We start from the raw sequence: 26,264 nt of genomic DNA on the forward strand, positions 1-26,264 counted from the left end.
ATGAATGCATAGAACTGTCACAGAAAATCTGAAGTTGCAAAAAAAATGGCACTTTGGATGCGTGAGTATGTACAAATGTTAGTTCTCAATGAGGGACAGTTGTCAAATTGTGTGTTTTGGTATTCAAAATTCTGTGACAGACACCAATCTTCCAAAGAATTTGTCAACTAATACAAGAAATTAAAGAAACAATCTAACATAAATATGCACACGTAAGGCTCTGACAGCTGGTTCAGGAGGTACAGCTGGTGGTCTACTAATCATAAGGCCGGGAGACTGATCTCTGGGCCCACGTACTGAAGTTTCTATTCCCTGCACCACACATCACATGTCTCTGACAGAGAAAAAGTGCTGCATGAATGGGTGGATGTGGCTCGTATAAATCAAATTCTCCTGGAAGCACTAACTGCAGGCAGTGCATTAGAATCATAAAATGGATAAACTGCATCATAGATTTTAAAGGTTTTCAAAGATTTCAGGCACATCTTGTAGCCTTTCTAAAACAATTGGAGAAACCCCGGGAACTAATGAAAGCCATGAAATGTGTTTAAAAGCTCTGGTAAAACTAAGAAAGTAGGAATTTTTCATCAAGAAGATGAAAAGCTTTGATCGAGATATTTACTTGTTAATGGTTACATTGTTCTGGTGAGATAATATGTGAAAAATCTCTTGTAAAAAATCTTTTCTGAAGAATAAAATAGGAAAACAAAAAAACAAACAAAAGGCCATTGGATGTTTTTCTAATTAAGTCCATTCAGAAGAAAGAGCTTCTTTTTGAAGAACTGATTTACAGCCCTCAAAGACGAAAAAAAACGTGGCTAATGAGAATCTTTGATGTGCGCGTGAACGTTTGTTGGGATGAAGAACTACATGCCGGTCTCAACCCTGCTGCAGAGACGCTTTGTTGTCTGCTCGGCTTTAACATCACCCACAGATAGTCTCACACACACACACACACACACACACATACACGTCCACATGCATTCATGCAAACAGACACCTGAACACACAAATATACGCACAGATCATTTGACAGGAAAAGCCCTGGCATGTTATGTATACTGGCACCGCTTAAAAGTGTATGTCACTGCCTGTATACCTGTGCCAGGCTTTGTGTCCCTCACATCCTCATGCCAGTCTCCTCCTTGGCAATAATCAGGCAAAGCTTTGGGCACAGCAGCAAGTATTGTGGGCATCCTGGCAGCCAGCGGAGGCCTGTCCAAGGTATGTAGCTCTCACGATTATATGCACGCTGCACGGCTAATTAGACAACAATAGAAGCTGAGAAATGCTGTCCAAAGCAAGGGGAGGAGCGTGAATAGAGGGTAGAGCAGGTTGTGCCTGAGCTGATTTTACAAATGTGAAAGGAACAATGCTGTGAAGGATTCTCTGCATCATTCACTTTCAGTGCAAAAGATGCAAATGAGCATCACCTTCTGCATGTTCCTCATATTTCTGTATGTCTATGACACCTGCATACACCTCCTTTTGAGGTTTAATGACACTCATAGATAGATTTTTTTCAGTCAGGGGTGCTATCTGCCACTCCAGATTGATCTTGTTTAATAATTTTATTCATCAAACTATTCCTTTAGTGCGTAATCATCATCCTGACCAGACTTGGGATGTGCGAAGCAGGAGAACAAGCTCGGACACGTACTTCATATGAAGATAATTTGTAGTGTAGTGAAGCATTGCGACATGTGTTTTGTTGCTGGGGAGCATGAGGTCACAGAGAGTGATTCACCAAACTGCAACAGCAAAACAGCGAGTATGAGGGGTTTAATTTTAAACATATTTAAGCTCAGGCTTAACACTCAGCGACTTCTCAGATTTTTGGTAGGTGAGTGAAACTTGTTTTGTTTTGAAGTGATGAGAAAATCTACTGCAGACAATTCTCAGATTTTGCTAAGTGAAAATGAGTGTTTCTACACAAAGTGGAAATTAAATGTTAAGGCCAATGAGGTTTTCATCCTGTAGCCTAAAAAATATGATTTTAAATGAGCCAATCAAGAGAAACACACACACACGTGCACTCTGCATATCCTGTATGTATCCCTGTCTGCTGTTCTTGCTCCCCCTGCTCATCCCGCATCGCGCTTTTGCAATTATCCACCTATTTTTCACCTCTGTCACTCAATCCCGACTCATCTCACCAGCAGGGAAGGCATCCATACTTGTTTTCCACGGTCCTCCTCCCCTTCACATCCACATGTCTCTGCCTGTTTTCTGTCTGTTTTCTGTCAGCATCCACAGGGGGAAGCTGTCTCAAACCTTTTTCATCCTCCTCTCCTCTGCTTCACAACTCTGTGTATTCTTCCTTCACTCCTCCGTCCCTTTTCCTCCCAATTTCCTCTCCTCCATCTACATCTGCGTCCCTTTTTTTGTAACTTTGCTTCACATCTGCGGAGAAACAGCCCTGTTTTTTTTTACTTTCACATCTTTTCACATTAATCTGTTCATCAGGCTAAAAGCAAATTTTTAAAAATCTTTTTCAAATTATTTTGCATGTTTTAATTCATAAACAATAGCATTTTTCTGGCATTTAAGTTAAGTGTGCGACTGTGTAAAAAGGGTGCCTGGAAATTCATAAAACATTAAAAATCCTTTATGCCCTTTAGAAATTATTTATCAGGCAATCATTTTTATATATATGTCTTTACAATTTCTGACTAGTTAAGAAAATGCTCTTTTATGATCACTGTTTTGAAGCTGTCAGCATCATCCTGTCTCTTCTCTTCATCTCTGCACTAGCTCAGTTTTAAATTCCTTTTCAGTCATGTTTTAATCTCTAAGGTTTCAACTAACATTTGCCCGTTGCACCCCAGCCCTCCGCTCACCTGCAGGGAAGCCGTCCCAGATCTCCAGCCAGTCGTATCGGCAGAGGGCGCCCGGTGGCGGCGTGGTGTCAGGCTCCATGTCGAAGCTATCAAACTCCACCACGATCTCTGTCATCTTGGGGGCAAAGATCATAAAGGTACATTCCAGGTTGTTGGGATACTTCTCAGGGAAGCCCGGTGTCTTGATGACTCCACTGGGAGCCGTGAAGTTTCTGGAACATTCAGGACCTGCAAGGTGAGAAGATACAGATGAGGCTTTAAAATGTCAAGAGGTGACCAATTCTCAGCTAAACGACGGCGTAAACTCTGTGGAGTTGAGGGGCAGTAAGGGGTCATAATGTGTCTGCCCTTACATTGGTTTTGTAGTTTATTTCTTACAATAAAATTCATGTTTTTGCAACGTGGACAGAAAAACTTAAACATTTACAGAATGAGAAGCAAAACGTCAGAATGTTTTTCATCTGCTTCAAAATCACTCCGCGCGAGCTTCAACAGAGGCCTTTTGAGGTGGTTTTTTGGTCTGTTTGTGTTGGCACAGTTTACAAAATCCTCAGCAGTTTGGATTTCTGACCTTTTCAGTTGTTACTGTGGCAAAAAAAAGGATAGACATGTTGGAAATCAACTGAATATATTTGCTTTTGACCTTTCCCTGTGTCTGAAACTTTGGCAGTTCCAAACACTTTTGCAGCTTTAACATCTTAAAAAGGAAGTAATAAGTTCTAAGACCAGAAATGATTTTCAAAAAGAATCTGAAATACCTGTTTTATACAGAAAAAGTCCCCCCACTCACACACACACTGTTTCTTAATGAGAGAAAAAAAACCCGTGGTTTGTTGACAAAATTCATGCAATTTCCATCCAATCTGCTGCGCTCCGTCGTGATTGGTCCCCTCCCTTGTTGGAGCCCACTGAGTCTGAGTTGTGACTGGGGTGGGGTTGTTTGACTGGAATTTATTTAAGATCCCAGACATGTGAGACTGATCATGGTAAACAAACAGCAACGCACCCAGAGACACACTAACAGACAACACAATCCTATTCTTGCAATCACAACTAATAACATAATGAAACTTGCACGCTCAGAACGCAGATGTTACATTTACTTTATGGGTTTTTCAAGGAAGTCATAATGAGCCTATGATTCTATTTCTTAAACAAATTTCCTTACTTTCTGTTTTATGTGTAAAGTTTTTTGTGCATGCATTAATTTTTATGTTTTGCAAACAGCATTTGAGGATATTTTCAAGCACAAATCACGTACAGTACATAAATATATTGAGTATTGACATTTAGACAAAGAGGTTTAAAGAAAGAGCAACGCTTTACAATAAGTTCCTTGTAATAAGCTTTAATTAATAGTTAAAGTCCTTATATTTATTTTTAGTTAACTTAGCTGTCTTTGCAGTTACTGTATCTGAAGTGAGAACAATGCATGTATTATTCCAGATATCATATAGGTCTAATTATATAAGTATATATAATTAAAATTATATAGGTATAATAAATCTTGGTGACTGCAGCTGAATTTTATATTAAATTAAACAACACTGGAAACTGCTTTGTGCTTTTACACCTGCAGCTGTGCATGCCAGTAACTTAAAAAGGACAGTTCAGCCCCAAATTAAATTTACATAGCTTTCATCTGGCCTGGAGTGCCATTTAGTTTATATTCAAGAGAAGCCAGAGATTTCTACGGCCATCACCTTTAAAACTGGCCAACCCCGACCAAAATAGTCTAGAAGGATGAAAACTGCTACAAGCTAAAGGGAAAATAGAAAAATGTGATTTGAGAAAAGCTTTGACTACAAATCAAATTCCTGGAAGATGTTTTTAGAAAGTACGATTCCTGTCTACTGGACAATGAAGCCTCAGAGTCTGACCCACAACAGATGCATGAAAACATCACATGCTCTTTTAGATCTTCACATTATCTAAACAAACCTTTTTTTAACACAGACGACCCAGTTCAAAGTAATAACACGTGACACAAGCCTCATCCAAACAGAGCAGCGGGCCAGCTTGGCAGCTGTTATGTCATTGCCATCATTTGTACACAAGCTGTTTTCTCCACAGTCACATCCGCAATGTTTACACTGCTCATGTAAAATCTCTGCGTCGGCTTGCATCGGTCAACACGGAGGGGCGGCTCACACCTTGCTTGTTGCAAAGTGACATGAGCGAGGTTACGAGACAGTGACTGATCTCCGAGCGAGACAGGAGGACACGAGGCGTGGACGCGGGTCAAGCGTTGCTCGGAGGCAGGAACAAAGTGTGTGTGTGTGTTAGCGTGAGTGTGTTGCGGCGCGGGGGGCTTCTCGTGTTGCCAGTCCAGATGTGACCTGCATGTTATCTGAGCATGCCTGCAAACGCGAATCCACACACGGATAGAAACACAAGGAGAGGCACGCACACACTGAAATGGTCCCCTCGCTGTTGACACAGGTGGTGTCATTAAAAGGGCGACATGATAAATGATGAGGAAAGATGGGCGGCGAGGGATGAGGGAGGCTTCGCTCCTGCTCAGCTGGCACACTTTGGACTGTGTGCGTGTGCGCGAGAGTTATGTGTGTGTCTGTGTGAAATGTGCAGATGGGTTTCTCAAATCTAGGTTGAGAAATCTGTGCTGCGGTATGTCTATCAAGGACAGAAATTAATCTGATTTAATGAAGATAAAAATGAATAATGCAACTTGTTTGTTCATCAATCAATGTGGGTTATTTTTAATATGATAGCACCTCATTGCCATGGTTTGCACTGCCTGTGGTTACTTTTCTAGTGTTTTTGTGTTGTTTTTCTTTTCCTTTTCCCTGCTGCCCCATCTTTTCTTGTCACTGCTTCCCTATGTTCACCTATGTTAGTGTGTTTTGTTCTGTTACTGCATGCCTTTGTTGTATTTCCTGCCTTTAAGATGGTTTTCCACAACCTGACTTGTTTCACTTCTGTTTTATTAGTCAGTGAGTTCTCAGACTATTTATAGTCCTGTATTTCCCCATTACCACCAGCCTTTTTGTTTACAAGCCTCTTTTCACCTCTCCTCCTCTGCCTCCGTGCATTGTTGTGCTCTTTGAGTTTATGATTTCCTTTTGTCAAATTTAAAACCAAAATTCCAAATCTGTACCCGTTTGAATAAATATGACTTAACCACAGACTGTATATAAAAGATTAGCAAAGTCCCTATGACTATGACATCATCAATTTGCTTGATGACTGCACATTTTTACGCCTCAATATAGCAGTTTAGATGCATTAGCAGTATTGGCAGCATTTTACTTTTGTGGGGGTTTTTTTTACATGAGAGGGTAAAGTTATCAGCTGAGGTTAGCGAGCTTGATTAGCAAGCACCATTGTTAAACTGTATGGGTGCATGCCTGCTAATTAGTAAAGGATTAATAAAACAGTAGAGCACAAACTTTTTGGATGGCCTGCATTACACAGTGAATCAAATTATGTGTCAGATCATTTCATTAAGAGGTTCAGTTCAGTGGAGGCGAGGACCTGTAGGTGGCGCTGTCAGTTAAAATGGGCATGCCTCTAAAATTTCACCCACCGAGCTTTTATTGTGGAGGCGGAAATAAGCTAGGGAGATAAAAAAAAAAACCCATATTTTATTTATATATATATATATATACATATATATATATACACACACACACATATATGGTTGTCTACTTGCACAGGTATGGAAGCAGCCTCAAGTGGCCACTTGAGGAACTACAGTTTTTCAGTTCTGGATGTTGTAACTTGGACTATTATGTCTTGAAAATGAGAAAACCCCCAGCAGCTTAAACAAGCAATCAAATAGCCAAAAAAGACAAAAAACCCTTGCATGCTTCAGTATGTGTATATTTCCATATTTAACAATGTTTTGGTCAAAAGGGGCCGCATATGTGCAAAAGCATATGTGTTACTGTGCTACGTTACTGACACGAGTGCATTCTTTCCTTTAACAACATGGTGCTCTCATTTCCCATTTATCCATCCTCTGTCCATCCATCTTCTTCTTACTTTCATCTTTTTTTCAGTCAATCAATGACCCTTCAATCAGCTGCGGCTTGAGGTCACATCAGAAAGAGAGAGGGGAAAGAAATCACACCCCCCTCTTGTCTACCAAACCACAGAGACAAACATGTGTTTCTGGTTTGAAAAAGCTGTAGTAAAACAGGAGAGTTGGGACAAATATAGTTCCAGGACACTGAAGAGGCCTCACTTGGCTATCATTTCTAAATGAAATGCACTGTGCGGTCTGCAGAGGGTGGAGTTATGGTTATGGTTACAAAAGACGGATGCGACCGAGCTTTACAGCCCAGCACTCATTAGTGCCATCTTTAAAGCCAAACAGAACATGTCATCTGAATGAGGGTTGGTGCTTTTTGTGGCAGTGTTTAGGGATTTTCTTGTACTAATGACAGGGGGGAAAGAGGGCTGGAGATGAGGGACGAAGCCACAGACTGATACACAGAATTAGGCAAAGGTAAGTGGAGACATATGTCAAATCTAGCAAAAAGGCTCTCATATAATGGGAAAATACTAAAACCTAGTGTTTTATTTTCATTTAATTTGCTTGGCTTAAAAACAGTCACATTTAATAATGTTGAGTAGCTCTGGTGGTCATGGGTGCAAGAAAATAACGCTGATGTCGGTTAAAAAAAGGGAACTTCAGTTTCCTGTGTGAAATTCCCACATTGCAGATTGCACACGAATGGTTTTTATGATGATATAGCAACACTGCATCACTGCTGCCTTTTATCCAGATAGAATCAGTCATTCGGAGAACACCCACAAGGACTTTTTTGCAAGAAAAGAAAAACAAGTCATTCGTGGTGTTCAGGCAAACAGCCAATGCTCCCCTGTTTTTACAGACTTCATATGTTTTTCTTAATTCAAACGCAAATAATGCTTAAATATAAAAGAAAAACTGAGATTAACATGATAGAACTGAAGTTTTTGAAGGTATGGTTAAGGCTTTGGACTACAAACGGAACCAAAAAGCTCGTTAGCTTTTAGTCTTCACACTTGTAGAAAAAAGCCTAAAAAAAGCTCATGGATACAAACAGCACACCTGATTTAAAATAGTCAATAATTCTGTACCATTTCCAACCCTCATGCATCTAAAACACATAATGAAAATCCCCTTAAACATGTGATTCCAACAAGGACCGCAAACAACAACTTCTGCGTCAAACTGAAGCGACTTTCAGGATTATCACTGGTGCTGAGAGATGGCTTGAGAGAGAACCTGCAGTCTCCAAGTCTGAAGGTGGCACATAAGGTCATGAGTGTCGCTTTTTCAATCAGTCATGGGGTTGTGCACCATGAATTCTTCCCCCAGGATGAGACTGCAACATCCCGAGGCATCTGAGGAAGAACATGTGGTGCAACGACCTGGACTTTGTGTATCAGCTGCTCAGAGTGCATTAAAAATATTTTTTTTGACCACAGCAGCTCCATCACTGCCTCTGGCTTGCCCTTGCTCTCAAATTTTCTCTCATTCAAACCCCATCCTCTTTCCCAAAATGAACCTTGGGTTGAAAGGTTTTAACACAGAACACATAATACTGGCTACTGGTCAACGTTTATAACAGGGAGTAATTCAAATGCAACAGAAGCAGTGCTTTCCAAAGAGACCTTGTCATCTCCATCACTTTTCCTTTTTTATCCTCACATATTTTATTGTGTGAGGATAAAAAAGTGCACATAACAACAGCGAGAAAACCCCCCCATCTTACATTACATATAATATCCAAAACCAAATCTAGTCCCTCTGATACTTTAGGGAGCACAGATCTGAAAAGATCTGCGCTCAAAGGACAAAAACAGAGAGAGATAATCGTGCACTGAAGACAAAGAAGAGCAGTACTCGGAGCAGTGGCTCCATTTAGCAGTGAGTCACAATATGCTGCTCTGACTGTAATGGATTTTAAATGTGGTGAGGAGCCAGGCAGCGACATGGCAGGGGGATTACCTGAGTGAGTACAAGTGCTGTTTTTAACTTGTTAGGAGGTAGAGGACCCATATTGAGGCCAGCACACCCACACACACACAAACACATGCTCCCACCCACACGCGTATTGTGCCCTAGTTTCACAGCCCCTCTTCTATGCCAGAGCATCCATCTCATCTGCAGGTCACCCCTGTTGCCTCCAAGGACAAACAGCCCATTAGCTAAATGAGCCTGGGGTCCCACACACCTGTCTGTTTCATAGGCACAAAGGAAACCAAATGAATGCACCGCGTTACCAACAAAGACTGATTTTCACACATGCAGAAGCAAAAAAAGTAATAAAAGATGTCAACACGTGCACGTGCAGGCTGTGCAATAACATAAAAATGGGTGTGAGCACATTCAAACAGCTTGTTCTGAAGCATTCGTCTTGGTGCTGAACAGTAGCTTGCAGACAAGACACGGCGGCTGGACGTGTTCAACAACAACAACAGTTTCTCTGACAGTTACAAGGTGGGACAACAGCAGCATGGCAACACTCACAGATCTGACAACTACGCTTCATTCGCTTCCTACATCACGCAGTTAAACCCTCATTTTTTTAATCGACACGCAAGGGTAATATGAGAAAAATCGGAGCAATTTTATTTTGAAAAACGATCTTTCAGATACTCACCGCGAGGTGCATTTAGTAGCTGCTGAGAAGATTCTGATCACGTTCTTTAACGATGGCGAGCAGTTTTCTGGTAGTGATTTATGATTTGTCTAAATTAAACTCTTGGCACAGTTCCATGAAAACCTAGCGATGAAGAGCGGTGATGGTTAAGATCAATCACCCTCAGAAGAAATACTAAATAGACCTTGTGGTGAAACGTCTCTGCAGCTGTTTCCAGTGCAAAGTGCAAGACTTTTCAAACCATTTTTAAAGGGTCTGTTAAATTAAATGGCACATACATTTGGGGTTATTAGTTAAGAGGTTTAGCTAAACCCAGCATTCATGCTAAGGGTCAGTAGGGAACAAAAAAAAGAAGCCTATGAGTCGGTTTTGACTTCTCACTTGATTTATGGCCTCATAATAAGTCCTAATTATGACCTAATGAATTTATAGCCTCTCTCATTAGTTTTAAGTCTTATTTAATATTCTTCCTCCCTTGCTCCTGGTTTTGCCAGAGGTTTTCCTTCCCACTGTCGCCAACTGTATTAATATGCAAGTGTATTATTGCAGGGTCTTTACCATGCAATATAACGTGCCTTGAGGTGACTGTTGTTGTGATTTGGCGCTATATAAATAGGCTTTAATTAAATTTAATTGAATGAATATAAGAAAATTGCCTTTTAGTGTAAAATTAATGAGAAAGAAGCTGTTTTCAGTCACGACGCCTGGTTTCGCAAATGAAGCAGGGCAACGGCCAAAAGGTAGAAATGGGTGACAGCACAGTGGCTAGCCTGTTTTTAACTAAAACATTGCCACCATCCATCTCAGATAAAATTATAAGTTGTATCTGTTCTTCAAGCAGTTGGCTCACAAGAGCCTGCGAATCCCAATCTTCACTTTCTTTGTGGATCTTTAAAAAGATCCTTAAAGAAAAATGCTCAGGACCAGTGTTCCTTCCATGCTAATACTTTTCTGACCCACTTTTAAAGATTTATTACACTGACTCTCTAATGACATCCTGTCATTCATCAGTCACGGCTACACTTTGTACCCTGAAATTAAAGTTGATACGAGCATATTTTTAAAGTTTTCGAGTCAGGAGTCGGGCTGTACTTTGTAGTTTAGAGAAGAGACAAGTGAAGAGCCTGGAGGAGCTTCAGTTGGAGCTGGGCCTCTAACCTCCCCTCATAGTACTGCCGTGCACCTCGTTAAAGAACAAAAGAGCACTTGCCTATCCATTTTTCATAGTACAATGGAGCACTTGCTAACATAAATCCACCTGGGGATTGTTATTTCTGGATGCCGTTATTTTCTGAATGGTTATTGCTCTCTTGGGTACAAACAAAAACGAAGGGGAATCTCACACATGTTCCCTTTTTATCTGATTTATCTCCAGTCCCCACTGGTGAAAATTGAAGCAGTCACAGGAGACTTGTCGTTTTGGCGGCTACTCAAATGGACCCTGGAGGAAAGAGCAAATACAAATGTAGGACATGGGAGCAAGGTTCCTTCCTTGAGAGGGAGTGTTTATGTAGGTCTATCCTGCTAGCATCCTGCCCCATCTGGGACTTGGTGTTCCTCCAATGAATTCTGGGTCTTTGAGTTTGTTTGGCCTGCAGCTATAGAGGTCACTGTACCAGAGGTTCAGCTACAGCTCTCAGGCAGACAAACCCAAAAATATTGTTAAACCCTAATTTTAGAGAAAGCCTCTTGCAGGGAGCGAATTCCAGGTTTTATTGAGTGGTGACGTGTTGCAGCAGGTTGGTACAGTTGCACACCTTTTAATGCTTATTGGTGTTAATAATAGATGCACTTCCATACTTTTGATTATTTTCAGGTCATTTCTTATCTCTGTTAGTGTCATGATTACATTAACATACAAATTGGTTTTTACTCACTGCAAAAATAATACGCATGAAACATCTACACAATCATCACAGTAAGAAAAGACTTTCCTGATTTTATAATTTATCAACTTTACAAAGCAAGTGTCACAAACATATTGACACCACTATTTAAAAAAGTGCTTTTTGCAGAGTTTTTGGTAAATCACTTCATTTAAAGGTCACTCCACTGACTGTCCAGTCATGTCCAGTTTTAAGTTTAGGTCAAGGTTGGGCTCATAGTGTCACGGCTTGCTTTTATTTTCTCTTCCAAGTATGTTTCTTTAACCTGGAAGCTTTTTTGTGTTACTTGTGGTTGCTATGGTTACTTGACCAACTTCTTCCTGTTTTACTTCCTTTTAGTAATCCATAGATTATATAAAAATAACCTCTGAGTCTGAAAAGTGGAGCCAGTGCAAAACTTACTCGAATCTGCATTCCTACTAAAGGCCACCAGGGGGTAACTAATGGCTACTAATGTGGATACACAAAAAACCTGAGTGCATTACTTAATTTATGATGTTAATAAATATTCTCCTAATTGGTTAAAGAGTCTGAGTTGCTAGTTTTACATCCTATTAAATACAATCTGATGTTCATTTGGTAAATTATAGTCTGATTTAGAGTAAAGCAGAGGATAAGCAGGGTATGCCACAGGGCATGGCTACATTGTTACTGAAAAGTCACTGTGTCCCTTACTTGCTACATTCAAACACATAGGTCACATGATTGTGGTCTTTTTTATATGCAATCTGAAATAATATGATTGCTTCAATGGAGCTCAAAATTCAACTAAGTTTGCAAAATTACTGCGACAAGTGGTTACCATAACTACCATAAAATATAGGCTGCCTTTGCCTTTCACTCACAGAGGGCAGGTATAGCGATTTTGTTCAATTTGTCATCTGCTCCTGCATTTTTCCACCCTAATAATATGTTAAATGGCTAAAATGGTGTTCAATTCAGACTTTTTCCCTTATGTATGACAAGGTGATATATAAAATTGATCCAAGAGCAACAGAACAATCACCTGGATATCTAAAACTACATTTGAATTTAAAGGGGCCATTTTTCACCAGGCGTATTCAGCACATTCATTTATGGATTTATGTAAAACAGCAGAGCCATTCAGCTCATGCTTTTACTGCTGCTGAGCAGATAAGGCAAGGACATCACAGCAGTTCTGTTTGAAACTACACACCTGTCTTGAAGACCTCATAGCGAACAGAGAATCCCGCCCCGTGGGTCTCGTAGTCGGAGACAAACTTGATGAGGAGCTGCCCGCCGGTGGAGATGATCGGAGACGGTGCGATTTTCCCGCAAAACTTTCCCAACATGGGCGAAGACTCGTCGCCGCCATTGTAAACTTCCACATAGTCGTACCTGTGGGGGAATCAGAGGAGATGCATGTTTAAATTTATGATCCTGCAAAACAACAACAGCAGCTGTGCACGACTTTGACTTTGAATTGTTGAGACTGAGGATGATTTTTATGTTCCTGTTGATTTGCTTATTAGTGATTTGAGGCATTTTCCTGATTATAGGTGGGACTGCCAGCTTACTGCAAATGTTTAATGAGGAGGGGAAGTGAATTTGTCTTCACTTCCCCTCCTTGCTGTTTGGCACACAATAGTAACTCAATGCATCCCTGTTGTAAAAAGGAACTGAAATAAAAACTCCCACAATGCAAGAACAGGTCCTGTCTTGTGTTGCTGAGACAGATTTATCTATTCTTGAATGCATTTTCATAAATACTTTGATTCCGACTGCTCGAGGAGCTGAAGGGACACGCCCATACTGTGAAACCACAACAAAGGAAGAGCATATTTGTCTTTCTCAAACATGTTTTGTTGACACTAAGAGCTTCTGGATTTCGACTGAATCGAGGCGTTTCCCCAAATACCATCTCAGCTGGCTGGCTTTGTTTGAAATGTTTGGGGTTTTTGTCCTTATAGCTAATACTGTTGCAGGATTAAACGGTCTCAGCTGGATAATGTGCTCTGATGCAGCATTGTAATTAATGACGAATGTAACTGTTTGCTTAGATTTAGAGCCGGTATCTGGATTGGCTGTGTAACAACAGGTAGCTTACAAGGCAGTATGATATTAAATAACTCAACCTCAAAAATGGCGTATGGATCAGACTTGTGTGACTCTAGAACCTCTGCACATTCATATAAAAATGATCTTTGCTTAAATCTAACCCCACGTTGGGATCCATATATTCACTGGACTTCATCTAGAGTAAAAAAACAAAATACTGCGCATGTTGTTTCTTTTCACGATGATAAGAAAACATCAGCTCTGTCTCAAGTATGTGTGGGTAAATGAAAAGAGAATCAGATGTAGGAAACTGTAGCGTGAACAGAATCTATGAGATCGGACATGAGGCTCCTCCGTCTGGGAGTCAGAGGGAGACCACAGAGAGAAAGAAAGAGGCAGAGATAACAGGAATATGAACACATGGCAGGATGAAGCACCGGGAGGCTGCAGGGATCCCACCGAGCGCACCGAGAGACTTCATCAGTCTCTGCCCTCAGCGTGGACCTCCCACCACCGCTGCAGCGACTCATCCTTTACCAGCCGACACCCTTCTGTCCACCCACTGTCCGCTTTACAACATCTCAAGTGTGTGCGTGAGTGTGTAATCAGTAATACGTGTGTTTTTGTTTATCCAAGGCCATGTTGTGCCATATTCTGCACATCAACTCATGTTATTCAGCACCTTAACTACACTTTTAAGGGTAGAAATGAGTAAAAAGTGGATGTCTGGCTATATGAATACACTTGTAAGTGTGTGTATGTTATGATAATCATCTCTTTGTGCTACACAGGAGCTGAAATAAATAACTGGGCCTGAAGAAGCTGCACAGGTTGTCTGCTCAGATGCAAGCTGGTTGAACAGATTCAAGACCACATACACCAAATGTGACGAGCTCATGGTGAAAACAGGGTTTGAAAATGTAACATTTTCTATTCATATCAAATTGATTGCGTTCAGATCAGATTGGAGTAAGCTATAGTAAGTAGTAAAAAAGTACTGGTTTTAGTCATTTTGTCCTTGCTTGCTGGAAAACAGTTACGCCTTTATTATTAATTCACTGCCTAAGAAAGCAGATAATCCAAAAAGTGAGTGCTTTAGGGTCAAGGTCCATCTCCAGTGTTTGCTGAAATGCCTCAGGCTGAGAGAGAGGAGATTTTATGGTATTATTTCATATTGTTTTCTTTTTTATTACTTGTAAAATTGTTGTTTAATCTACACATTTTGTCAGCACTTTATTATAGTGCTAATATTCTCATTATCCATGCATTAAGGGCGATCGTGGCTCAAGAGTTGGCAGTTCTTCTTGCTTGGTCGTTGTGTCCTTGGGCAAGACACTTCACCTACTGCCTACTGGTGTTGGCCAGAGGGGCCGATGGCGCGATATGGCAGCCTCGCTTCTGTCAGTCTGCCCCAGGGCAGCTGTGGCTACAACTGTAGCTTGCCTTCACCAGTGTGTGAATGTGAGAGTGAATGAATAGTGGAATTGTAAAGCGCTTTGAGGGTCCCAAAAAGCGCTATATAAATGCAATCCATTATTATTATATCTGTGCACCTGGAAGCTGTGTGATGTTGTGTGAACTGGATTTCTCGTGTGCAAAAGTTTGATGGGCCTCCTTTACATCAGAAAAAAAGAAACATTGTTTATTTATGAAGCTCTTCTGCAAAGATTTCCAATATAGCATTAAGAATATCAGGACACAGGATACTCTCTGTACCTGGCATTCACACCCAGTTTGGAATTAACTATTTATTTCACAGGTTTTTAAAATGATAATATGTATGGATGTTACCAATCATATTCCTGATTTATCACTTCCTGAAGCTGTTTATTGCATCTGTATTATCTATAAGTCAGTTTGTTTCACTCTTGAGGAATAGATCCTGAACTTAGTGAAACAACCTGTTTAAAGAAGGGATTTAATAATAATTTAAGAGCGTGTGGATGCTGCACACAGAGGTCGGCACACAGGTCGGCCTCAGCCTAAACGCCACAAACACAATCTAATTGTGTGGGAAACACTGTTAAATTTCCTGTCTGGCTGTCATGGCAGGAAAACCCACTGGAAATCAGCTATACTGCTCAGACTGCCTCCAGCATCGGCGCTCAGAACATGTAGGACGGGAAAGAAAAAAAATCATTACTCACTATTCACTTGTTGGCCTTTTTATACTCTACTTTTCATGTCCTTGTTTTGACATGTATCTCTTATTATTGCTACAGTGTCTGAAAGCGTTAGTAGCTGTTTTGATTAGTGCTTTACAAATATTACACACAGCAGTAATATATGATGTACAAAGCCTCATCCTTTCAAGGCAGCAATGGAGGCAATTTGGGATAAGAAGAATCGGAGCTGATATGTGTAAAATAAAAGAGCTGCAGAGCTGGGACGTGATTGGTCTGTACGAGCTGTGCCGTCCTTGAGTAAGACAGAAAATCCATACGAGATCTAGGGTTTCTGTTTTGAAGCAAAGTTTGACCTCTGACCTATCAGACAAGTTTTCTTGAGGAAGCTGGAAAGAATATGAAAATATTCCTTTAGCAGCTTGTTGGTCAGAAGCTGGTAGATAAGACTCACATTAATGAGAGTTCTTCCCCACAGTGATGCATATTTAAAACAAAAACAAGCTTCCCCAGATAACCACGACCAGTTTAATGCATTTGAACCAGAAACGATAAACACACCTATGGCTTTCGCACAGAAACTTAATCGGTGGGTTTTGACTGGAGCTCGTCTAGACTGTTAGCTTGACTCAGACTGCTGACTGATGATTTTTCTGATGGCTAAAAGCATTAGCGTGCAGGCAGAGAGCTTGTTAGGCAGTCGTTTTCAAAGAGTCTCCCCGTCAGTCTGACAGCAGGGCTTTGTTTTCTGTCCTGTATCTGATGCAGACATCTTGATTTAAAGTTTTTTGGTCTCTTTGTGTTTACGGTGAGGGAAAAACAAAGCTCCTGTGTATCACTGTGCACAGATGTGAGGATGTTTCTAGATCTAATCTTGCAAATCACAGCGGTGATTACAGGTGAGGTCTTGAACAGGTCAGCAAAAGTCATTGAGAAAGTTATAAAAATATCCTTTGGATATTTTATTTTCTAACTGTGTAAACTGGATTTATTAAAGAGTTTTTCTTTCCTTTATTAGATGGTTAAAAGTGGAAATACAGACAGACAGGAGACACAGCATAACAAGGTAAAATAAAGGCTCATTTTAGACCAGGCTCTCCCAGGACACCTTTAAATCTGCAAACATTTAAGGACATTGGCTTTGTACTTTCATCCAGCCAACAGTAACACATTTCTAAAGAAATCATACAGGATCAGCTCCCAAAAAAATGCCACAAAATTCCGAATTTTACACCAGCAGGCAAAGTAGAAACACAGTCAAAGCCCAAAGCTGCCCAGACGTAGACTCTCTAAGCTCAGTGAATTAACAGGCCCCAAGTTATTTAACTAATACGCCTATTACGGCAGCAAAAACCTCTAAAAACATGATTATGAAAAGACAGCAGCATTTTATTAAAAAAAATGCTTTTAATTTTAATGTTGTGAAATTTACAGTAGCTCTCAGACAGCTCAGGGGACAGATGATGTTTTCTGTGTTTAAACTGGGATACGTTCGCCTTGGGTGTACAAAATCTGCTCTCTTTCTCCTTTTCTGACTTATTTTCCTTTTGTCTCTGGTCTTACTCTGCATGCGTTCGCAGACGGCTTTACATGCCCGGTGAGAAATGGACTTAAGTGCTCACTTGTAAAGTCTTAGTGCCGACGGTGATGTGTAGGTGATGGCATTTTTATTCATAGCATCAAACTTCCACCCAGCTCCTCCACCTCTCCCTCCCTTGTCCTCCCCTAGAAAGGCTCATAAAATAACAGGGAGAGAGAGGCGCACAGAAACTGTGTGTGTGGCTGCATGCAGATGGCTACACTCACTCCCTCAGTCACTGCAGCCAGTCCTGCAGGCAGTGAGTGTTTGCACAGACAGCCCGTTTAATGAAGTGGGTCTGTCTCTTCACACTCTAGTTAAGGAGAGTCTCTCAGTCTTCAGCCCTGCAGCCTCCTCTCCATCCCCTCACATCACTCATTAACCACACCGGCTATTCATGCCCTCCAAATGCAGCTGTCCGTGGCAAATGCCTTGCTCAAGGGCAAAAATGCTTGGCATTCCATCTGGAGGGCCAAGAGCAGATGTTTAAATTAACATTTTATGCAATTAATGGACGCACTTACTGACCGTCATGTATAGAACAGGAAGTGCATGTTAAGGTTAATAAGCAAGTAGAAGCAGAGCAGAGGAAGGTGAAAAGGTGGATAATAAAGTCGCAGGAGCTTCAAGAATTAAACAGTTTCATAAGAAATGTGCGATCTTTTTTGTCTACTCTATAGCACAAAGAACTCATAATTTAACAAAATTCAGTGTAAGCTAATAATTGTGCAATTTCCACCTCAGAAAATTAAGGGAGTGTGCCCCAAGGAGCCAGGTCTGTCACTTTTATAATTACGGTTTGATTTGATTTGCCAAAGATGAAAGAAGCTGAAGGTTAAGATTAAACTGGTCTGCATCTCTTTTTTGGACGCACTTTCTCAAGTTTCTAAATACGTTTGCAGACTATGACTATTGAAAGTTTATGAATTCATTTGAAAAGTCTTTACAGATATTCACGTTACATATATAACCACCTGACAAAATCTATATGGCGAGGAAGCTACAGTCTTAACTGCATAAGAAAATGACTAAGCGGTGATACTGTGAGTACCAGTTCAGTTCACTGGGTGAGCAGCTGACCATATGCCACACGGTCGGAGTGCAGTAGGGTTTGAGTCCGACCCATGGCCCTTTGTGGTGTGACGTCCCCTTCTCTATTTTTCCATCTTTATGTCTTTAAAACTAAACAAAGTTGAGACCTAACGTTTGGTCTTAACCTAACAGCAGTAACAATAACGCTATATTTTAAATGATGAGAAATGAGCAAGTGACAACTTCCAGAACTGAAAAATAACGATTATGCAGAGGTGTCAAAAACTGCAGCTACTCCAGTGACCACCAGAGGCTCTAAGACTCTAAATCTCCAAATTCAGCAAAATAACATGTTTACAGCTTGGTACAAAGAAAGGTTTAGTACAAAGTAGCTAATTTCTCCCTTTATAACACTCGTATGGGGGTGAGCTGCTGTTATAGCTCATCTGTTTGGATTTAGTTAAAGATTAAAATCTGGGCGTGGCCACTTTAACAAATGTGTCAGCACAGGCAGCAGCTAAAATGAATAGCTTGGCCTATGCTAGTCCCATATGTCTATTATTTATGCGCAATAACAACATGCACTTGCATAGAGTCTATGGAAACGGGGCGGCTAGCATTATCAAAATTTCTAACAGGCCTAACTGGGAAAACAAAAATGCGATTTCACTGATTAGAAATAATTTCCATTCAGTTGAGAAACCAGCTAAAGCAAAACAAATAAACGTGTCACAGTATCACCCTCGCAGATAAGTAATCTTTGTTACAGTAAGCGCAAAGAAAACTGTTGAGAACAGTGACCATTTAGTTCTTCCAGTGCTGCCAAATTTAACACAAATGAGGATATGGCAGATTACCACTTAAAATAAATAAGATCCAGACATGGAATGGGAATTTTTCACACAGCCCCGAATTCTTTCTCACCTCTTTCCCAAGCTACTGGAGTGCTGAATTGTAAGCATGCACCCTCGTTCTGCTCTCCAAATGCATTACAACTCATTAACATGCTCATGGTGCTGTGTTGTATTGCATTACCCCTGTGGCTAACTTCTTACAGCACATCTGGAACATATCACAGGAGCATTTACAGAGTGAACTTTGAGCTGTTGCTAAATTCACCTCCTGCAAGGCGAAGCTGAAGCTGGGAATGACTCAGTGTTTCTGCAGAGCGCTGTCACACCTTCTTCTTTGACATCCCTTTATTTTAACCAGATCCCTTTCCTTTCGTCTGGATCCCTCTGTGCAAACACTGTCTGCGCTCCACCTTCCTCTCCAGACATTCAAAGGTTCTTCCAAAAGCTTCTCTTTCAGTCATTTTCAGGTGGTAAAGTTTGATAAAGTACTGTAATAAACTTTTTGGCATGCCCACTTTTCTCCAACAGCACCCATCTACTCCTGTCTCATCCAGTGATTTCCCTCATTAGCCTTTTAACAACCTCAGCAAAATATTTTTGGACTCAGCAGCAGACTGAGAGCCATTGTGTCGATAACACTAAGACAGTACTCTGTTTTTAAAAGGGTATCATGCCCTATTCTCTAAATTTAACAGGTATTGTCATGCATCATCGTCCAACGGGCCTAAAACAAATTGCATAACGCAACAGTTTTTCCTTTCACACCCAAACAAGTCTACTTTTAATGTATTAAGCAGCTAAAGCTGCCAAACTGTATATCCTGAATAATTACCTGAAAATCCGTCAATACAAATTCCCTTCACCTTTGTAAACAAGAACTGCACTGAATAATAGGCAAAATTGTCAGCAGCCTTTACATCAGAAGTTCTCTTCTGTTACATCCTGTTTCCTGTTCATGAGTCATTTAGGTCTCATAACTGAGGCTTTATGCCAGAAACGATGGCGCACACACCTTGAATGCTACATTTGATCTGTGCATCATTTCCTCACAAAGCAGAGAGGTGCATCTAGTTAAACTAGGTGTAAATAATGGATGTTGCTCACTGGTTTGTGAAGTTCCACATTGATTTTAGCATTTTGGCTGATGTTGTTTTGCCTTTATGGAGCCAGAAGTCAGCATACTTGAAGAAGGTGAATAAATTATGAGCTAATGCGTGCTAGTTTGTTTAGCAAGGTGCAGCCATAGTTTCCTCCACCATAGAATTCAAATAATTTGGTAATATTCCTATTGCACATTCATATAAATCACATACAGATGTATGACTTGAATTAGCACAGGTTATGCCCACCTAACCCGTTCTCACTCCCAACGCGTAATATACCAACGATTCGTCACGTCCCGAGGCGTTCCATGAGAACGCGAAAGGTGACATTCCGCGTTCCTATGCTACGCGCTGGACTGTGGAAATCGAATAAAATGACGCTCCCGCGGTAACACACATTCGGCCTTAACCTTATCCCTAATCTTCACCACCACCTTAATCGTGTTAGATAGTGTTTTCCAAAGTGATTTAAGCAAAATAAACGTACGTGTAGATTCATTCCAAACAGTTCTCATGTTTCCTCATTTTTCTGAACTCGTAATATAGGGACATGTTGGGTGGCCGGAAGCATAATATACCGACGATTTGTCACCTAGCATAAAATGTTACGCTTTGGGAGTGAGAATGTGTTGGCCCACCAAATAGCTACTGGTTACAGTCACCTGTATCAGCATCCACTTATCAAACAGGCTACACGCCTAATCATAAAACAATTAAGTCTATTAGTTATTGACACAGCTAAACTGTTGACATGTACATTAAGAAAACATATGGAGTGAGAACAAAACTGTGGAAGCTAAAATTGTTTTCGCACCAAGCAAGGAGAACAACCATTTCTGCTGTGAAGCTGGAGAGTTTAACATGGGAGTCAATGGATTGTGTGATTTGCAAAGCCAACTTTAACCTCCTAAGACCCGAACTCTTTCATGGCATGCATTTTTAATTTCTCTTTGATATTTGGACATATTGGGACCCAATGAATATAAAAACAAATAATTACCAGATTTTTAATCTGGTAATTATTTACCTGATTTTTGTTTCTAAGAAAAATGAGAGCCACATATGAGGATATTCGTTTAGAATTTCAATAGAACAGTATGTCCTCGTAAATGGATATCAGGTCCTTGTAGAGCAAAATTTTGTATTTTGGTCTAGACAACCCAAACTATGACATCCACATATGTGGACGCCAGGTCCTAGGAGGTTAAGTGGCCAATTGAAGAACTTCCCTGTTGGTTCAACCCTGGGGGCACCACTCAGTGTTGTCTAAGCTTGACTGGAAAAATAATATGTAAATGTTCTAACGTGGTCCCCAAATTCTCTTGGATTTTGTGCATACCACTGAACGTCTGTCGATAACAAGCTTCTTGAATAAACAAAGTCAAAACTGTCCATTAAAACATTGTTTTCTCAAGTGTTTTTGTTGCTTCAGAAAAACAGACTTACGCTCGTTCTCCCAGGATTTAAACTGACCTCGAATCTCTAAATTACACGTCTGACCCTCAACTCTAAACTGAGTCAACTAATTTAATGGCTTTCCTTATTGATAACAGCTTTCGTCCCTAAATGCAAGCCAGGCTCCCACAGTGTGACTCTGTGAACACATTTTTGTCCTTGTGAGTAATGCGCACACACTCGCACGCGCACACAGGGGGATGCTGAAGGCTACAATGTTCCGATTTTGTAATACATGAGTGGTTTCTGTGTTTAACCGATAAACTCAGCCTGACCAGTCGCTCTGCTGGGAGGCTACAGATGGCACATGTGTGTGCGTGTGTGTAGTGTCTGAGCGCGTGAGCAGAAAACACACTACGATGCCACCTGTCATCACAAACACACACCAGTCCATCCCTCTCCGTTTATCACCTCCTCCGTGTTCATCAAGAAATCGACATCATCTCCCGCTCGCTGTCTTACTCACTCGCTGCGGCTCAACTCATCTCCTTACAATACTCTTAGTCATTCTTCTACTCACGCTCACGTACTTTGCATAAATACTCACTTGCATTCATGTCATCCAATTACTCACAACACACGTGTCCATTTTTTAAAATTAGGTTCTCCCTAACTGACACAATATAATCCTTAACAGCCCCACTGTCACAGACTGACTCGGTACAACTGCAACATGACTGTTAGATGCCACCAAAGCCTTTAGGCATGCAAACCACAGGCCTTCCAACATATTCTCAACCCAGTGCATCAAACGCTGTCATTTCTTTCAGTAGCCATTAGTGTCACAGAGAGAAGCTCGAGCTTCGGCGTCAATGCCTTGATCCACTGGGCATGCCCGGGACGATCAAAGCTAATGGTTCTGTTTGAAAAAGTGACAAAATATGCAAGACAGTAAGTAGAACAAAAAGAATATGTCATGGTCTCTGTGTGTGCCCGCCCAGCTCTACAAGGCGACGTGTTTGTTTTAAAGTTTTTCTCTCTCGTCGCTCTGCCTGGGCGGACGCACCTATTTCCAATCACGCATCAATCATGTTAGTCCTAAAAGGCTAGGCAGCGCCTGTACCACCTACGACAACTGAGGAAGTTCAGAGTCTCTCCAGAGATCCTCAGGACTTTCTATACAGGCGCTGTGTAGAGCATCCTCACACAGACCATCACATCCTGGTATGGGAACAGCTGTGTCAAGGACAAAAAGCTCTTCAGAGTGATCCGTACAGCAGAACGCTGCTGCAGGACTGCTCTCCCCTCCCTACAGGACATTCACACCAGGAGATGCTGGTCCAGAGCAGCTCAGATATTGAAGGACCCGTTCCACCCCAGCAATAAACTGTTCCAACTTCTGCAATCAGGCAGAAGGTTCGGCACCATCTGGGCAAGAACAGAGAGGCTCAAGATGAGCGTCTGCCCTCAGGCCATCTGTGTGTTAAATCAGGACATGCCCCGCCCCCAATCAACCATTCCGGAAAGTAATGCTTGAATAAAATAATTATTTTTGACCACACTGAGTCTGGTTTTTCTCGGTCAGTAAAAGAATATCAAAGAACCAGATTTGATACTGACTGAGACAAGACTCATTGTTATCACATTCTCATATCACGCCTGATCCTCTGGCTTCACTACAGCACAAGTCACTTTAACACTCCACTCACACAATGTACATTCCCAAATTTTGAACTGTAAATTTCCAGATTGTTTTATTTAATTTAATTATCTTAATGTATATAATTTATTCACTGCCTGCACATAATGCCCTTTTTGTATATATTTACTTACTTACTGTATATAATGTTTTCTCTCTCTTTTTGCACAGGCGAGGCGCGTATCAGGACACATTTCACTGCGTGTTGCACTTGTATAACTATACATGTGATAAATAAAAGATCTTGAATCTTTCTATGCCACGTCTTAAGGCCGGGGCTTGGAGTCGCTTGTCGCTGGATGATTATGCTAGACACATTAGTGTAAAATCCCGGCTTCGTGAAAATTAGAAAAATTTTCCTTCGCGAGTTTGTTTCCTGGTTGTGACCTCCATCTCTTGTGAACAGTTTCCCCGGACCCGCACTCTAACCCTGCCTTTTGGAACCCTGAGCATGAGTTGTTTGGCGTGGCTGTGTGAAGATTTCCCTCCAGTGGAGCGAGCGAGTGTGGAAGGAGCGTGTGGAGCTGCGTTTGGAATACGAGTGTGAGAGGACCTGTGGACCCCTGGGACCCCCGACTTCTCCACACCTGTATATATTCTGCACCTGGTATTTCTGTGAATAAAGAACTGTTTAATTGTGACTTTCAGTCTGTGCCCGAGTCCCATCCGTTCACCGTGACAGAATAGTGGTGTCGTCGGCTATCGACAGAGAGACGGGGTTTTCTCCCATTTGTTTTCCCCGTTTCCTTTCATTCGAACCTGATATTTGATAGAAAACGATGGACTTTCTGGGTGTGATAAGTGAAGCAAATGTTGAAGCGCCTTCTTTGGTGCCAAAAGAGTTCTGGTTGCATAGAAGACTTTGGAGTCGAGTCAGAAGTCTTTGGAGTCAGAAATGAGGATTATCCAGGCAGTGCTCATTGGCTAGCAACTTGTCAATCCCAGTGTCCTCAGTTTGACAGTCAGATCCACCCCTCACTAAGCTGGTTAGGGTATGAATGCTCATGTTGAAGCTTCCTAACACGGCTTCTTTAATATGAAAACTGCACATGGAAAGATGGTGCTATAGTGGTGCTGAAGGTGTTAAAATGTGATGCCAAGCTGTGCTAACCAGGACAAAAGCTGCTCTCAGTGTTACAGTGCATCAGCAGAGGACTCCAGCTCGGAGAAAATTGCCTGGCTGTGAGGCTGTGCTGGTTCTTCACCAGATGTGTTGATGAACGTGTATCATTGCTTCTTGAATATCCTTTTTTATATGGTCCAAAGATTATGCATGTAAGGGTTTAGAGAAAGCGGTTGGCAAGTCTACAGTGACAAGTAAAATATGTGGTGTCACACATTCATCACTTCTACCCGACCCAGCAGCTTATGCCAGCCTTGAGATTAAGAATAGCATCAGAAAAAATGACCTAACTCTCAAATTCAGCAGTTAAGGAAACACTTATCACAACACAACAGTTATTTCACATCTAACAGACTTAGGTGATCGATGACCATGGCTGCTAATCAAATACCCTGAACCTACATGCAAATTTGGTCCTAGATGACAAATTGTTTATGAGACTCTGTCACTGAGGTATGATGATGAATCTCAAAAACTGAGAAAACATATTAAAGCAAATCCAATTTAAGCCAATAGGATTAAACAGTCACAAGAAGTTTGCCCAAAAAATAAATTGGGCCAAGCAGCCAAAGTATGAATATCCTCATCCTTCACCTCGGCCGAGCAGATACAAAGCCACGGCAGCGCAATCCTTCTGGGAAATTAAAACGGAGGCGAGGAGGAGGTGGAATTTGTTCTCATTTAGGAAGCCTTAATCCAGCAGAAAGGGGAAAGAGAACACCGTTTTCCCCTCCGCTTTCTTAGACAGACTGTTTAGGGACCCAGAAGGATGAAATAAGATTTGCTGCAAACTCGTCGGTGTTTAATGTGGAAAAGTTGAAAAGAACGAACGTCAGAGTCGACATTTTGGAGAGTAGGAAAGTTATTCTGTTGCTCGAAGTGCTTTTGTTTTATGAAAAAAAAAGATGAGCTAAAGCTTGTATGTTTTATACAAGTAATAAAAATCCAGGTGTTTCCTGTGAGCGCAGAAAATGAGATAAAGTTTAATCAGCTTCATAAAATTTGCTACATCCTGAGTACGCCTGGGTAACTTTAGACTTCAATAAACACAGCAGGGCGTTTCTGAGTCTGAATCCTGAAAAACTCCAAACTTCTCACTTTGTACCTGAGAGATCTGAGAGGAAAAAGACCCTTTGTCAACCGACACTCAATCCTCACCTCTCTGAAGTGATCCAGGGTCAAAGCAATAAACACACTGTCACTTCCACTGCACTTTGACATGCGTTAGCACTCGACAAGTTCATTTGCATTCACAGAGAGGCTTTCCTCACTATACATTCTCCTCTCTAGTTTCCAAAAACACGTGAGATTAATTATCCAACCCTATTCAGACACAAATATAGAAACTCTAGCAGGGATTGTTCAGTGTGCAGCGATGGATGCTTGCTGACAGACAGACATGGAGGCAGATAGAGAGATAAAGAGCAAACACTCGGAGGCTGCGAAACAGTCTTCATTCTGACAGAAAGATGATACCGAGCAGAACTGCCTCCTGGTGTTGGGACTTAATGACTAACATTTGGAAAATAAACCAAGTTATATGGAGATTAGCCCATTTGCAAAATTGGCTTTTCAGTAATAAAAACATAAACATCCAAATCAGTCTCGTGTTATTTGAGGATTACTGTTTCTGGAGCTCCACGCTAACACTTTAGCAAGATGAATAACAATAGGATTAGAGTTTTTAAAACAACAGCATGTTCTAATTGGAAAGCTGAAACATTTCTCATCATTCAACAACCAAAAAGTTGATGCACATTCTCCAAAGAGCCAAATAGAACTACATTCTCCTCATTCATTTAACACTAATCGCCATTTCTCATGATAAAAATGCTCGGCAGTTATAACCGACGTGTCTTATCTGTTCATCTAAACACGTCAACTATTGCCTGTTATTGCTCAAAAAATGTGCACTATACTAAATGTTTGCAAAGAACAGCAGAAAAAAAATATCTCTGGTGACTAATGCAGCATTTCCTGCTGAGTTTCCTTGA

At 41.1% G+C, this 26,264-nt stretch overlaps 1 protein-coding gene across 1 annotated transcript in view; it reads right to left on the bottom strand.

The window, feature by feature from the left end:
- The window catches only part of LOC100699123 (neuropilin-1a), a 95,881-nt gene that overhangs the window by 54,510 nt on the left and 15,107 nt on the right, over nt 1-26,264 (bottom strand). Inside the window, exons 3-4 of the mRNA XM_005476791.4 lie at nt 12,521-12,702; nt 2,841-3,068 (exon numbers count right to left, since the gene is read on the bottom strand). Coding sequence (XP_005476848.1) covers nt 2,841-3,068; nt 12,521-12,702 — 410 coding nt within the window. The remainder of the gene's footprint in view (nt 1-2,840; nt 3,069-12,520; nt 12,703-26,264) is intronic.

This window comes from Oreochromis niloticus, linkage group LG18, assembly GCF_001858045.2.
Source record: "Oreochromis niloticus isolate F11D_XX linkage group LG18, O_niloticus_UMD_NMBU, whole genome shotgun sequence".
Taxonomy (NCBI): Eukaryota; Metazoa; Chordata; class Actinopteri; order Cichliformes; family Cichlidae; genus Oreochromis; species Oreochromis niloticus.